This window comes from Astatotilapia calliptera, chromosome 17 (genome assembly GCF_900246225.1).
Source record: "Astatotilapia calliptera chromosome 17, fAstCal1.2, whole genome shotgun sequence".
Taxonomy (NCBI): Eukaryota; Metazoa; Chordata; class Actinopteri; order Cichliformes; family Cichlidae; genus Astatotilapia; species Astatotilapia calliptera.
Genome location: NC_039318.1, coordinates 2,654,034 through 2,668,826, shown reverse-complemented (window position 1 = coordinate 2,668,826; position 14,793 = coordinate 2,654,034). Strand labels below are relative to the sequence as shown.

Below are 14,793 nucleotides of genomic sequence, written 5' to 3'. Positions count from 1 at the left end.
TGTAGCTTGTAAGTGGACGGAAAGATTTTGAGGCGAGGGGAAGACTGAGTCAAAAGTCAGACTCATTCTGAATCATAACACAGTCACATCTTAAGACATGGACTTAATGATGTTTTTAGAATCAGAATAACTCAAGTCTCAAAATTGAACTTCCTGCAGTGGTTCTCTCTATATTCATGGAGCCATTGTAAAGAGGAACTGCTAGTAGCTAATTTGAATACTTTCAGTAGCATCAATAGAAAATCAAAACGTGAGTTCCAGTGTTCCTCACTGTATCTACAGTGGGGCAAAAAAGTATTTAGTCAGCCACCGATTGTGCAAGTTCCCCCACCTAAAATGATGACAGAGGTCAGTAATTTGCACCAGAGGTACACTTCAACTGTGAGAGACAGAATGTGAAAAAAAAAATCCATGAATCCACATGGTAGGATTTGTAAAGAATTTATTCGTAAATCAGGGTGGAAAATAAGTATTTGGTCAATAACAAAAATACAACTCAATACTTTGTAACATAACCTTTGTTGGCAATAACAGAGGTCAAACGTTTACTATAGGTCTTTACCAGGTTTGCACACACAGTAGCTGGTATTTTGGCCCATTCCTCCATGCAGATCTTCTCGAGAGCAGTGATGTTTTGGGGCTGTCGCCGAGCAACACGGACTTTCAACTCCCGCCACAGATTTTCTATGGGGTTGAGGTCTGGAGACTGGCTAGGCCACTCCAGGACTTTCAAATGCTTCTTACGGAGCCACTCCTTTGTTGCCCGGGCGGTGTGTTTTGGATCATTGTCATGTTGGAAGACCCAGCCTCGTTTCATCTTCAAAGTTCTCACTGATGGAAGGAGGTTTTGGCTCAAAATCTCACAATACATGGCCCCATTCATTCTGTCCTTAACACGGATCAGTCGTACTGTCCCCTTGGCACAAAAACAGCCCCATAGCATGATGTTTCCACCCCCATGCTTCACAGTAGGTATGGTGTTCTTGGGATGCAACTCAGTATTCTTCTTCCTCCAAACACGACGAGTTGAGTTTATACCAAAAAGTTCTACTTTGGTTTCATCTGACCACATGACATTCTCCCAATCCTCTGCTGTATCATCCATGTGCTCTCTGGCAAACTTCAGACGGGCCTGGACATGCACTGGCTTCAGCAGCGGAACACGTCTGGCACTGCGGGATTTGATTCCCTGCCGTTGTAGTGTGTTACTGATGGTGACCTTTGTTACTTTGGTCCCAGCTCTCTGCAGGTCATTCACCAGGTCCCCCCGTGTGGTTCTGGGATCTTTGCTCACCGTTCTCATGATCATTTTGACCCCACGGGATGAGATCTTGCGTGGAGCCCCAGATCGAGGGAGATCATCAGTGTTCTTGTATGTCTTCCATTTTCTGATGATTGCTCCCACAGTTGATTTTTTCACACCAAGCTGCTTGCCTATTGTAGATTCACTCTTCCCAGTCTGGTGCAGGTCTACAATACTTTTCCTGGTGTCCTTCGAAAGCTCTTTGGTCTTGGCCATGGCGGAGTTTGGAGTCTGACTGTTTGAGGCTGTGGACAGGTGTCTTTTATACAGATGATGAGTTCAAACAGGTGCCATTCATACAGGTAACGAGTGGGGGACAGAAAAGCTTCTTACAGAAGACGTTACAGGTCTGTGAGAGACCAAATACTTATTTTCCACCCTAATTTACGAATAAATTCTTTACAAATCCTACCATGTGAATTCATGGATTTTTTTTTCACATTCTGTCTCTCACAGTTGAAGTGTACCTCTGGTGCAAATTACTGACCTCTGTCATCATTTTAAGTGGGGGAACTTGCACAATCGGTGGCTGACTAAATACTTTTTTGCCCCACTGTATATCAGTATTGTGCTTAATATTTACATTCCTCAAAGTGCCAAATGCAAAGAACTTTTATCCCCAGTTTTGTTTTTTGGGTCTCTTTTACACACCGTCTGCTGTAGTCCACAGTTTCAGACTTTAACAACAGCCATTCTAAGCAGCTTCTGTTACATCTGTCTGAAAGCTTGGCTCCACTACATGATTAGCATCAGGCAAGGCATTAGAGGAGCATGTATTTCATTCTGAGCTATATCAGAATTTCCAGGGCACAGAGATGTACTTAAAGACGGCATAATGACACGGCTTGGTTTCAGCAGGGTAATTAACAGGAGCAGCCTCACTGTCAGGCAGCCCTGTGGGTCTCCACACCTGCTCCCTATCACAGGGTTGAAAAGCTACCGACTTAAACAGGTTTCAAACTGCATTGGTACTGTATCCCAGCACGCAGTGTTCATCATTTTGTCCACACCTTTCTTTCTAGTATGTAAGCCTAACACCTACAGCTCTCCCAAAACATTAAACAGAAGGATTATACACCTGTGTTTGAGCATGTGGAAATCAAGTGCAGTAAACAAAAACGGACTAGTTTTAGCAGCGATGTTCCAATTACATCATTGACCAGGAAGGAAATTCTGCACGGTCACCATTCATTCTGCCCGATTGCTTTTGGTTATTCTGTGGAATTGACACAGATGAAACAATAAAACATTTGCCATTCACTTTTTAACAGACTTGCATGATGGTTGCTCCCTCTTTACTGAAATAAATACCTTGGCTCACCCTGTAAATTCAGGTTATGGGCTTGGCTCTTGCCTTACTTTGGCAGTATCTTGGCCAGTGCATACAGATCTCTGTGAGCCCATACCATTAGACGTTTCATTTGTGATGCCTGCTGTAGTTCCACTCCAGTTGTAAATAAGCCACCCTTTGGTCAGCACCCATGAGCACCATCCCATACTGCAGCTCTCTACCTCTGAAGTCGGCCTTTAGCCAGGGACTTTCTGACGGATGTGCCAGACTTTGAAGATATTCTGACAGGACTGCGTGCTTGCCTGCAGTTGTTTCACACTAAGACTGCTGCAGAAGGGATATTTGAGTTTCATTAGATTGCAGCTTAGAATATTTTACATGATTAAACAGTGTATTGCACAAATGAGATGTGAAGTACTCTGTTATGATGTAACATTTTATTGTACTGCTCCTCTTTATGCAGATATTTCTTCCATCAATCACTTGAGGCAGCCCAGAAACCTCTTTATTGTAAACGAGGAGCAAACTAAGTGTAAGCAGATCTAATGAACGCACTTTCTAACTTTGTAACTATCCAGTGAAATTGGCTTTGCATTCTGAAAAAAAAGTCACTTTTGAAATCATTTTATGAGACAAAACAAACCTGTTATTAGAATAAGTGCTTCTGTGTTGCTTTGATGTTTAATGTAACAGGACTCTTTCTACCGTCCATCAGGACGTCTACTAGAAAACCCCTGAACCTGTTAGGTTGTTCCCTTCAGGGAGTTTTACTTTAGAGCAGTTAATTAATTCATTAAAAAAATATAATTTGCTAATCAACAAATTGGTCATTTGTTAAGCAAAATACAGTTGGAGTGTTTTTCTACTTTCCCAGAACCTGAAGTCTAAATGGCTCCAGTGCTGTTCCTGCTGTCCTCTGTGTTTGAACGTCAGGAGGTTTCAGTTAGTGCTTATCACGTCAGGAATTAGGTTTTAATTGAATTTACATTCTTTCATACAGCAGTCTATGATGGATAGGACTTGGCACGAACCAGCTTGTATGAGGTTAATCTTTTAAAAATGCATATCTTAATGTCATTATGTAAAAACTGGTTTGCATGCTGTCTGTGTGGAGAGCAGAAATTTTGAAACCACTGCCTATTGTCTGGTGATGACTTAGCATTTTATTGGTAAAGTTTATCTATGATGACTGGCACATTGCAACAAAATTTGAACTGTTCGCTCTGCTGATATACTGCATCCATCCATCTTTACTTATAAAGCACATTAAAACAACCACAGGTGACACAAAGTGCTGTTACATTGGAATAAAAATCGAATCATTTTAAGACTTGGTTCTTACTGGCTAAAGAAACTAACCAGTGAACTAAGAACCACTGGGTTCCCAGACTGTTTAGTTTTGTTCAGTTGCAGAGTCTACAAATAAGAAATGTGATAACCATACAGTGGTTTTCCTGATAATAAATGATGAGTTTTATTTGCAGTTTATTGGCTGAGGGAGGGTTTTTATAGACAGCACAGTTCTGGGAAAAGAGGGTGAGGTGTTTTTTATGAGGAACTCTTCAGTTAGTAAACTATTTGAATTGCTGAAAGCACATTAGCACATGCATTTCGAAACTCCTTTGCTGATATACACTATGGGTAGTATAAGTGTGAACGCGACCATTAGTTTGATACACAGCTGGCAAAGCTTCTAATCTAACAGTAGTGATTAAGCCAGAGTCACAACAGCTGCTGTTCCATATTAGCTGTGATGGCTAATATGAAAGGTTTTTCTTCACTTCATGTCTTAAGCATGCAGTGGTTTTCCTGAAAATTAAATAATGAGTTTTGTTTGCAGCTCTTCAGGTTTGGCGTGCTTAGTAATTATTTAGTAATCAGTTGTTTTGATGTCTTTCAGCTTGTTGTTTTGCTTTTACAGCCCACAGCTTTACTGTTTGGGTTTGAGGATATGAGGCAGCTGGTGAGTGGAGAGCAGTGGACAGCAAAAAGGAGCTAGAAGGACAGTCTCTGCTCGGTCCTGCTATCGGGGTTAGAGAAATCCTATCTGTGTGGGAGTGTGTGCGTGTGTGCACTGCAATAGCATGCACAATGCTGTTGGAAAAAACAAAAGCATAACATTCAAATGGAGAAACTCACAGTTTCGATTGCTAAGCTCGTTCTTAATTGAATAAAATGTGTATGTATGTTAATGGTGCAATTGAATTTATGAAACGCTCAGAGATGTTTTAGTTTTAGTAATCTCCAGTACTTTTAAAATCGTAACAATATTATTCCTGCTGATACAATTATAAATCAGTGCTGTGCTGTTTAATTCTAAGCCTCTGTCTGATAACATATTAGCTGAATCAAGAGGAATAGAATTCTGGATTGTGTTATTGAGCTAAACCAGCATATTTGTATAAAGAGGAATTGTTAAGTATAGTATGAACGGGACAAGTTTATGTAAATACCCTGCCATGGCCTCATATCACAACTATATCACAACACAGTGGAACATAAGAGATTTTAGAGCCACACGTTACACTTGCAATATAAATATATATTACATAAATGCAATATAAAGGCTACACATCGACAGACATGAGTTGTGCATGTGACATTTCAAAATATCAGCTTTTATACAAAATAAACAAAGTTTCATACAGTAACAGTGGCTATGTGGAGCTTTAAAAATAGCTGCCAGTGATGACTCAGCCATCCAGCAGCAGTCTAGCACCTGGAAACCTGCAGCTCTGTCTCTGTCGCTCCCTATTGAGATTTTTAGCCTCTGTAATTGTGTCTTTCTTCAGTGACAAACACCTTTGTGGCGTCTAACATACAGGCTGTGGATTTTTTTCATTATATAGATTATATAGAAGAGTTTTAGGCTGTATTTTGATTCTAGTAACTAAAGGTGCCTTTCAGATATAGGGGAAAAAACTGTTGGTATTTTTTTCTCCTTGCTGCTAAAAAGAAACTGGGTCAGAACTTGCTGCGAGTCATGTTTTAACATTATGTAATATGCCATGGCATTTTATCCTGAATTAGCACTCCATCCTTTCACAGGCAGAGACGGGGTTTGGGGCCATGTTTCCTGTCTAGGTTTGGAAGGTTTGGTGCGTTCTGATTGGGTGGAATCTGTTTAGGTAGTTACATCATCACCTTTTATAGCTGTATGAATATGGATGAGCATTTGTTTCCCAGCGTTGTGTAGATAAGCCTGAGTGTTCTTAATGCACTGCCTCCGTTTATGTAGGAGTTGGGTTTGTTCTGAATAAATGTGGAAATGGACAAAATTAGGGTTGTCTCTAAGTTTGTGCCTCTTCCCCAGACGCAAGGCCTTAAATGTTGGATATTTGGCTATACAGACTTTAACCACATACTGTTACTGTTATCTGAAAGTTGATTTAATTTATTAAAGACTAATAATCTCAAAATCGTTTCTTGCTAAGTGTAAAAAGCCCAGATGCTTTGCTCTGTGTCTGTGGTTAAAATGTATTTCAGTTTTCTCTCACAGCATCTGCTGCAGTGTCCTTGTTTGTCATGTCATCGGCACAGCAAGCTGCTGGCTTTGAAATGAAAACGAGTTGAAAAGAGTCAGACAGTAAAATGTCACCTTGCTTTTCACCCCCTCTAAAAGGGAGCTGGACACCTTGAACGTTGCCCCCGTCTTTGTTTCCTTCATTAATTCAAACAAGGTTGTCTGGTGTCATCCAGTTATGTCGGCGGCTGAGGTTGAAGTACAGGCTTGACTTGCACATCTATTGTGTTTGAGCCTGCAGGTCTGAACAGACCACAGTGGGATCAAACTAGGTGAGCTGTCACAGGGAGTTTACCTTTTTATTTGCATCTGCCTTAATCAAACACAGTAAGCTGTTGCAGCAATAGCTGCCAATGTTTTCTTTATTTTCAGACTGTGAGAACTCTTCAGATTCTTACAGTATTACATGTGCGTCTGCGATCGTGCACACAAAATTGTGATTGCTCAACTCATCTGAGATCTGTTTTGATTAACCTGTCAGTGGAAACTGAAACACTACCCGCATGAAAATATTATGATGATGATTTTTCTCTTGCAATATAAGGCTGATGGGTTCGAAACTTTTATTCTCTCTAATGATGGGAAATATCACTGACAGTAAAATGTACACATATCTATGTCCATGCTTTTAAGATCCATCTACTTTAGTGAAGGATTTTAGACATCTTATGATGCACATGTTAATGCATACATTAATACACCAGCACAGGCTCATTGCAGATCTTGTTGTCAGTGGATATGCAGTACGTTCCTCCTCAGGCCTGTGAGTAGAGTCACTGCAGTGGAGGTGCAGCAGACATTGCTTGGTTTGCTCATCAGAGAGCTCTTACTGGAGCTCCTGTAAATAGCTGGATAGTATGCATTGTTTTATTATATATTTTTTTACATTAATGTAAGTTTATGTTGAGGAAATATTGCTGGCTATATATGATATGGTATGATATATATCCGGCATACAAATGTAGATATCTGTATGAGCTTCAAAAATCCAATGTGCATTAGAGCAGCGGTCCCCAACCCCCGGGCCACGGATCGGTACAGGTCCGTGAGTCGTTTGGTACCGGACCGCGAGAGTTGAGGCTTGGGTGTGAAATTTAGGGTTTTTATCGTTTTTTTAGCGTTATTTTTTTAATCGTTAACTCCATTTCCCTGGGTCTTTTCCCGTGTGTTATGAATAAATCTTCTTTTTTTGATACCGGTATTGGTTTTATTTTCTTGTATTAATCTGCAACTCCTTAAAGGCCGGTCTGTGAAAATATTGTCGGACACACGGTCCGTGGTGCAAAAAAAAGGTTGGGGGTCGCTGCATTAGAGCACAGTACGTGTACGAGACTGGGAATGGAATTTAGTATCAAAAGTTTCCAAACCAAACATGGTTGTCAGCTGCTAGCTTTCCCAAAGTCTAATACAAGTTGTGCGTGTGCGTGTGTGTGCGTGTGTGTGTGTGTGTTTCAGCAACTACAGTCACTCATAGCTTCAGTGAAGGTGATTTTTAGGTTGCTAATATACACTGTAGAAAAAAAAAAAGCTGCTTTGTGGTGTTAAAGAAATGAACAGCAGGGGCACTAGAGGAGCAACAACGAGATTACTCCCAAAGCACTAACGGTTTCACAGGTGGAGGACATTTTTCCCTCCTCATCAGTTTTGCATTTGGATCATATCAGTGTTACTACTGGCAGCATGAGGTGATACCTGGACTCCAGCACAGGTAGTCCAACTCCTCCAGGCACATCAGAATGTGCCATGGCTGGAGGATTTGTTGCTTCTCACCGTAGTCTCAAGATTACTCACATTACTCAGTCCAAATCAGTATTCAGCACGTCGCCATTGAGATCTGATGTGGTTTTAACGTGTCCCTTTAGTTTTGGGATGTTTTTTGAGCAGTGTAATAGTGTAATATTAATTATGATGATTGTGAGAATATTATTTTACAGAGGATTATCTGTAAAATAATTGCAGTGCACTGCAAAATACAGACAAATGCTAAAAATCCTGCTGGCTTTAAAACTGCGAGTTTTCAGAATGGGCTCATGTGTGGTGAAATCCCCTCCATCCTTTATCTCTCTGAACTTGAGTCAGTGCTCCTCCATCTCTACCTCACTTTGTTTTCCATGTAGAAACCCCAAAAAGATGAACGTGTTAGATTATTCATGACACTAAAAGTTCAGCTGTGAGGATGTGGGTTGTACACTGTTGATTCTCATTCTCCACACAAATGTTTGTGCTGGGAAAACAGCAGACTGTACAAATCTCACAGACAACTTGACAACAGACATTATTTTTGAGGATTTATAGAATATTAAAACCTGGTCACAAAAAGTTTGAGTTTGAATGATTCATGCTTTAGGTCAGCTTAGTGCATGCAAACCTCCCACCACCCTTTTTTTGATGATCAATTTATAGTGACAAAAGCTTTTCAAATGCTAATGTGCTCTTGCCACTTGCTGTGGTCCAGCAAGTGCGCTTTTATTCAACTGTATTGTTAAAACTCTTTCTCGGGCTGCCTGTCGCAGTTTCTGTTTTCTATTAGTATCACTTGGAGATTGTTGCTGGCCCTTCACTTTGTGTCTCTGTCAGCCTCTTCACCACCACCCACACTCTCATCTGCATAATTAATCAGCACTAATCACCAGGTGAGGTTGTTATAAACAGCATTCACCCCGGGTTCACAAAGACTGTCAGTCACGGAAGCTGCTGACAGTTGCTGTGAGTTTATTGAACAGACAGTTTGAGGAAAAGTGGTTTATTTTGGGATCAGACTGTGTGCTGTATTTAGAGAAAACTACCAGCCTTCCAGGAACAAATTCCTCTGACCTCTTTGCCCCAATGACTGAGGGTCATCTGTTTGCAACTTGGTGGGAGTGGCCTCAGTGTAATGGTAAGACAGCACACTGAGCCAAGATTAAATTAGGAAAGCACTCTGTTGGTGCCTCTTCACAAAGCCTCGTTAATAGATCTCTGGCGTTCAGTGACAGTTTGCTAATCCCTTATTGTTGTGAGCAGCTCTCAGTATCGTCTGCCCTCTCAGCCAGTAGGTCTCTGGGTTCTAACCAATCAGAACTTTGTGATTTGATTTCATCTGTAGGATTATCTGAGCAATAACCAATCAGTGGCCCTGTTTTCCCCGTCTTCCTTCTCACTGAGCTGCCTATGGTTGTTTTGTCTGACTAGAGATTATATAGGATCCTGCTTCACTCCGGCGGTGACCATGACACCAGATCTATTCACTGCAGCTGCCTGGACTAATATGATGGGTTTCTGTAAACCTGAGCCAGACGGTATCTTGGAGGTAGTGAAATTAAGAATCTTCTGCAGTCGTGTTGATATTTGCTGTGTCAGAGTTATGACTGAACAGAAACAGCGCCCTTACTGTTGCAGAGCTGTTACTTTTAAGATAAAGAGAGGCCATGGTGAGCAAACCTAATCAGAGCCTGTTTGTTGCTTTTGGTCAGCTGTTAAATGCTTCCACTCTCCGCTGTGCACAGGTGGAGGGAGTCATGTGGGTGAGTGTCTGTTGTTTGTGGTCAGAGCTGCTTACCAATTACACTGTAATGTTTATTGCTCTGCGGATAGGACTTAATAAGAAATATAAACCAATGGTTGAAATATTTAAGTTGATTGTAATGATTAACTTCCTGTTTATGAGACATTACATTAATAACTACCTGCAAAGTAAATGGTGTACTGTACTGAAAATATAAAACACTTGAGTAACAAAGTGGTTGTGCTGTTACATGGATATTTATTGTACCCAGAGGATGCATCCACAAATCATTAATATTTTTCTCCTGTGCTATTCTGAGGCTGATGCTGAAGGGATGACATGTCATGCAACCAGTGAATAATCCCGAAAGTTTCATTTGGCCAAAGTTCTTTTAAAAGTGATTCTTGTCACTTGGCAGGAACCTTTGAAACTACTCCAGCACTTATCCTACTTATCCTGCTTAATTAAATAATTTGTGGCTTTTAATGATTTCTTTGAAGAATTGGGTGCACAAGTTTGAATTAATTTTGGAGTTTGGAGTTTGTCCCTTAAAAGACATCGAAGAACCTTCAGCACCACTTATTAAAGTTGTATGGTGCTAAATCAATCATTCAACCCTGGAAAAAGAGCAGCTCAAAGCTCAAATTACCATAACATGCTCATGATAAGTGTATGTAAACATCTGATCACAGCTCTATACTTCTACTATGCATGCGCAATGTTTGCTAACATAGCTTCTTTGGCTGTTGTTTGGCTCTTTGGGGAGCTTAGACATGACAGTTGTCTTCTTTGCCCCATCTCCTATAGATTTCTGCTCAGGAGTCAGGTCTCCTCCTTATATGATGTGTGGTTTAGTCATATAGCTAGCCAGCTAGCATATCCTAGCAATGACAGAAGCTGCTAACTATAATCTGTAAGAATAAGCTGGTGCATAATATTTCTAAGAGCAGGTTAGCATGAGGACATTATCACATTGCACAAAGCAGCGTTGGGTTTATTAAAATCATGTTTTTTTTTTAATTTTACATTTGATTTTTAAGTTTTCAAAATGAATGTGCACTCACTCGGTTTGCTGAAGATTTCTAAACTCATCTTGTAAAACCAGTTTCATTCATCATTAATCAAAATCAGTTCCCACTGTCACGTTGCCTTGAGGTATATAGTCAATATCAGATGTGACACTAACTGAAACCCAGATGATCAATAAAACTGTGTCTTTTGAGTTTGACTAATTGGTAGACACGACCTCTGGGAAATGTTAAAGAGCTACAACCGTTCAGTGACATTTTAAATGCAAAGCAGTTGTTAGTTGCAGTGTGGGATCAACCACTGAGATGGCCCTTAATTATTATTTTGGGATTCTCCGGCAGCAGCTGTTGTAATTAATGGGCCGCTGATTGGTAGTCATTGGGAATGTGACCATTTATTCTCCATCATGTTTGTGTGTGCGCTGTAACTTTATCCATTGCTGTGTATCACCAAGTCTCCCTCCCACTGCCTCCATCACCCAACAGATTTATGTTAAGTTGTCTTCCATCCACATTTTGGTTAAACTAATGTGTTTTTTTTCTGTCTCTTGTCTCCTCTGTTTTTTGGTGTGTGTGTGTGTGTGTGTGTGTGTGCGTGTGTGTGTGTGTGTGTGTTTGTCTGTTGTCGTCCTGTGCGGCTGCGGCTTCACCTGCTGCTGTTGCTGCTGATGCTGCTGCTGATGCTGATGCTGCCCACTATACACCAACCCCACTGCCCGCAAACCCACCACTGCCAACATCTGGTGAACAACACATGGCGGACACCCCTTCGTCCCCTTTAATCTCTATCCAAAATCCTCTGACACATTTTCCAATCCCTTTCATTTTCTGTCTTTCCCTCTGTTTTTATCTGCTATCACTGTCTTGCCCTTCCCCCTCATCTCCACCCTTTCGCCCTGCTAGCAACACGCAGAGTTGAGAGAGCAGCATGCCACCTCCGGTAAGCCAGTGACCTTTCAGACGAAGGGCTAAGGCCAGTGTACCCAGTCAGCAAACTGGCCAGGACTGATATTTAGGCTGAAATTGATTAGAAAAGAATGCATGTGCTCTTGCTTTTCCCAAGTATTGAGCATTTAAAGTCAGTTTTAGTGGTTAGTTAATTATGTATTTTGGGAAAGTGTGTCACTGTCCACTTCATATATGGCTTCACAACAAAATGTATCTGCATTTGGAAAAGCAAACAAAGTCCATTCTTTTGAACAGAGTGCAAAGATGAACTTTTTCTATGTAGTATATAAACTGATATTAAGAACGCTCACCCTTAACTTCAGATGTTAAAGCAAAACGATGTGATTGTGTTGCTCTTTCCTTTGTCTAATATGTAAATTCCACTTTCAAATATAGCACAGAGCCATATGGACTGGTTCACATATTGTGCTTTTCTACTCTTCTTGAGAACTCGAAGAGCTTTATACAAAATGTCCCATAAAGCACTTTTGTCTACACCCAGGTGCTTTCTGTGTAACATTCCCACACCTTCCTACTCTGATGAATGAATTGTGGAGCCATTAGGTGTTTAATATCTTGCCCAAGACTGGCAACTGAAACCATTTTAACTAAAACAATAACTTCTGCTGTTGCAAGATGGTGTGTGTAAAGATAAATGAGTAAACACATTATTTAAATAGAGATGGGATAACAAGAGACATTTAGCTGCTGACCCCAGTAAGACCAGAGCAGTTGTTGTTTTTTCTTGTTACAAATATTTTTAGAACCATAAATGGTAGAAGTGTTTTCATACTTATGCATGAGTCCTGTTTTGTTTTTTTAATGCAATGGGATTGGTCACACTTCATCCGAGATGGGCTCCCATTGCTAAGCAATAACTTGCCTGCCTGCTTCATTAGGGCTCAGTAAACAAGGTGGAGTAATAGGGGAGAGGCTCACATCTTCAGGTTATCAGCTCTCATGAAAACCGTCATGATGATAATGTTGAAAACAAATATTATGTAAGTTATCAAAATAGGTTATGAAACAGAAGGCTGCAGCTATCAGATGCTCCACAAGAGGGTTGTGTGTGGATGTGCTCTGATTTCAAGAAAGGTGGCAACATGTCAGATTTTTCTTCTGATGTCTTCCCTTTTCATCTCTCACCTCTTCTTCCTTCTCCTTTTATGTAGCTGCCATAGTGTGCGGTGATGACACCGTCCTTCTGACACAGACCCCGAGCAGGATGAGCCAGCGCCAGGTGAAGGAGCGGGACAAGGAGAGGGAGAAGGAGAGGGAGAAGGAAGTAGGCCTCCAAACACCCAACAGGGAGCAGCTTGCCAGCCCCTCTACCCTCAGCCCAGGAGTCAGCTACAGCCACGGTAAGATCTGCTTTCCAAAACACTGGTTTGTTATTATTGTCATTAGTTTGCACTTTGTTCTTGTTCGAGAGCTGAGTGCACAGTGAGCGAGAGAGAGAGGGTTATGGCACGCAGCTGAAATGAAATCATGTCCATCATGGTTATTATAGATCAGCGCTTTCGGTCATGATTTAGCGTGTCTCCATTACTGTACGTTATGTCATAGTAGTAACGCATTCTCCCAAAAAGTGCTGACGTGCTCTCAGATCACATTCACACTAAAAAATTAGTCAGGATATTTTAGTTGGTTCAAATGTTGTAAAAGTGCAGAAACGTGTACTTTTCAAACCCTAACCCCTTCATGCTGCTCACTGTTTATGCAAACGTTTGACCTCCTCCTTATTTTTTGGCTGCTATGGTAATGAGGATAAAGTAAATTACTAACACCACCCCCACTCCACACCCCCTCACATCACTACATGTCCTCAATCATAATAAAAGCAACCTGTGCTGCCTATTTGAACAAGTCATGATTTTTTTTCCCATTCAGCCTCTCAGAGTCATCATGCAGCACTTTCCTGATTATTGCTGTTGTACTTAATGCTAGTGCAGTAAATATCTGTATAATACTGAATTTAAACTCTGAGCAGATTGTTGATGCATTGCTACATGTACTTTCTAAGCAGATGTGTTATGCCAAGAAATTTGATAACGACTGGCAGACAGTTAATCCTGCACAAACATGTTCTGCTTTGTGCTTCTAAATGTTTTTTTTTATATAAATTTGTTTTTCAGCCATCACAGGAATCCACAGTAACTTTACATCAGTTTCTAAAATCAGTGCTTCCTCCAGTCTTTGTGGGATTTCTGTAGTGAAATTCTGTCTTAGACCTCCTGTAGCCTGTAGCATAAAATACATGGCTCTTGAAGTACCACCCTTATGACCGACATTAAAGTACAGTAGTATAGGCCTATTTAACACTACACACAGTTTACATGAGGCACTCTTATTAATTTTAACTGTCATAAACAGGATGTGACGAGTGATAATAATAACAACTGTTCTGCATTAAAACATTCACAGCAGGTGGGATATCCAATCTTTAACTGATTACATATGAAAAAAACTACTCTGCATTTAATAAGGCTTTTGTGTTTTTAACATGTTTTAATGTTTTGTATCTTCTCTGAGTTCATTTTAAAGCTTACGATGTAACTACAGCCCAGCCCAGTCATGTAGCACATCATTATATACCAGCTAGCCCAACTTCAGTAACCCTGCAAAAGTCACTGCTGTTTAGTTTTCTGTCTTCATTTATGTTGGAAGTGATAACAGAGCTGTACGTTTTAATTTTTCAGAAATCCCTCAGTCAGAACATGGTATATTATTTAATCTTAAAAACATTTTTGGAGACTCCCGCGGTCTCCAAGGGGGAGAACAGCCATCATAACAAATGCTGAACTGCACGCTCACCTGGAAAAAAGAAGCAAGCGAACTTACAAACTCGAAACTAACTAAAGACTGACTCAAACAGAAGATTCTTTACCCTCAATAATCACATTAAGCAACAGTTCTGAGAGAAATACAACTGAAATATATGAATTCAAAGGTGTGCATTATATAAACTGAAACTATACCAATCAAGTCATTTTCATTTAAATAGATTACGTCAAATGTTACATCCACTGCCAAGTTAAAAACAGCAGTTATCTTAGTGTGCCTGTAAGCACTGCGTCACTGTACCACCCTAATAAGTACATTTTAAAGTCTGGTGTATGTGTTCAAGTATATTATCATTTTCCTACATGTGTTTTTACTGCAGGAAAGAACCAATAAGAGAAGTTTAATTCCAAAAATAAGAGATCCATCACAGGA

At 40.5% G+C, this 14,793-nt stretch overlaps 2 protein-coding genes across 13 annotated transcripts in view; one reads left to right on the top strand and one right to left on the bottom strand.

Moving 5' to 3' along the window:
* Positions 1-14,793, bottom strand: part of LOC113009462 (serine/threonine-protein kinase pim-2-like) — a 512,014-nt gene that overhangs the window by 209,054 nt on the left and 288,167 nt on the right. The gene's annotated exons all lie outside the window — the stretch shown is intronic.
* Positions 1-14,793, top strand: part of osbpl8 (oxysterol binding protein-like 8) — a 99,265-nt gene that overhangs the window by 46,639 nt on the left and 37,833 nt on the right. For 3 of the 12 annotated variants that reach the window (XM_026147746.1, XM_026147747.1, XM_026147748.1), the window contains 2 exons: positions 11,533-11,569; positions 12,750-12,938. In XM_026147746.1, coding sequence (XP_026003531.1) covers positions 11,533-11,569; positions 12,750-12,938 — 226 coding nt within the window. Of the gene's footprint in view, positions 1-7,406; positions 8,996-9,232; positions 9,407-9,569; positions 9,621-11,532; positions 11,570-12,749; positions 12,939-14,793 lie in introns of those variants that run through there. The other 9 variants (XM_026147751.1, XM_026147752.1, XM_026147755.1 and 6 more) reach the window with 8 other exon arrangements.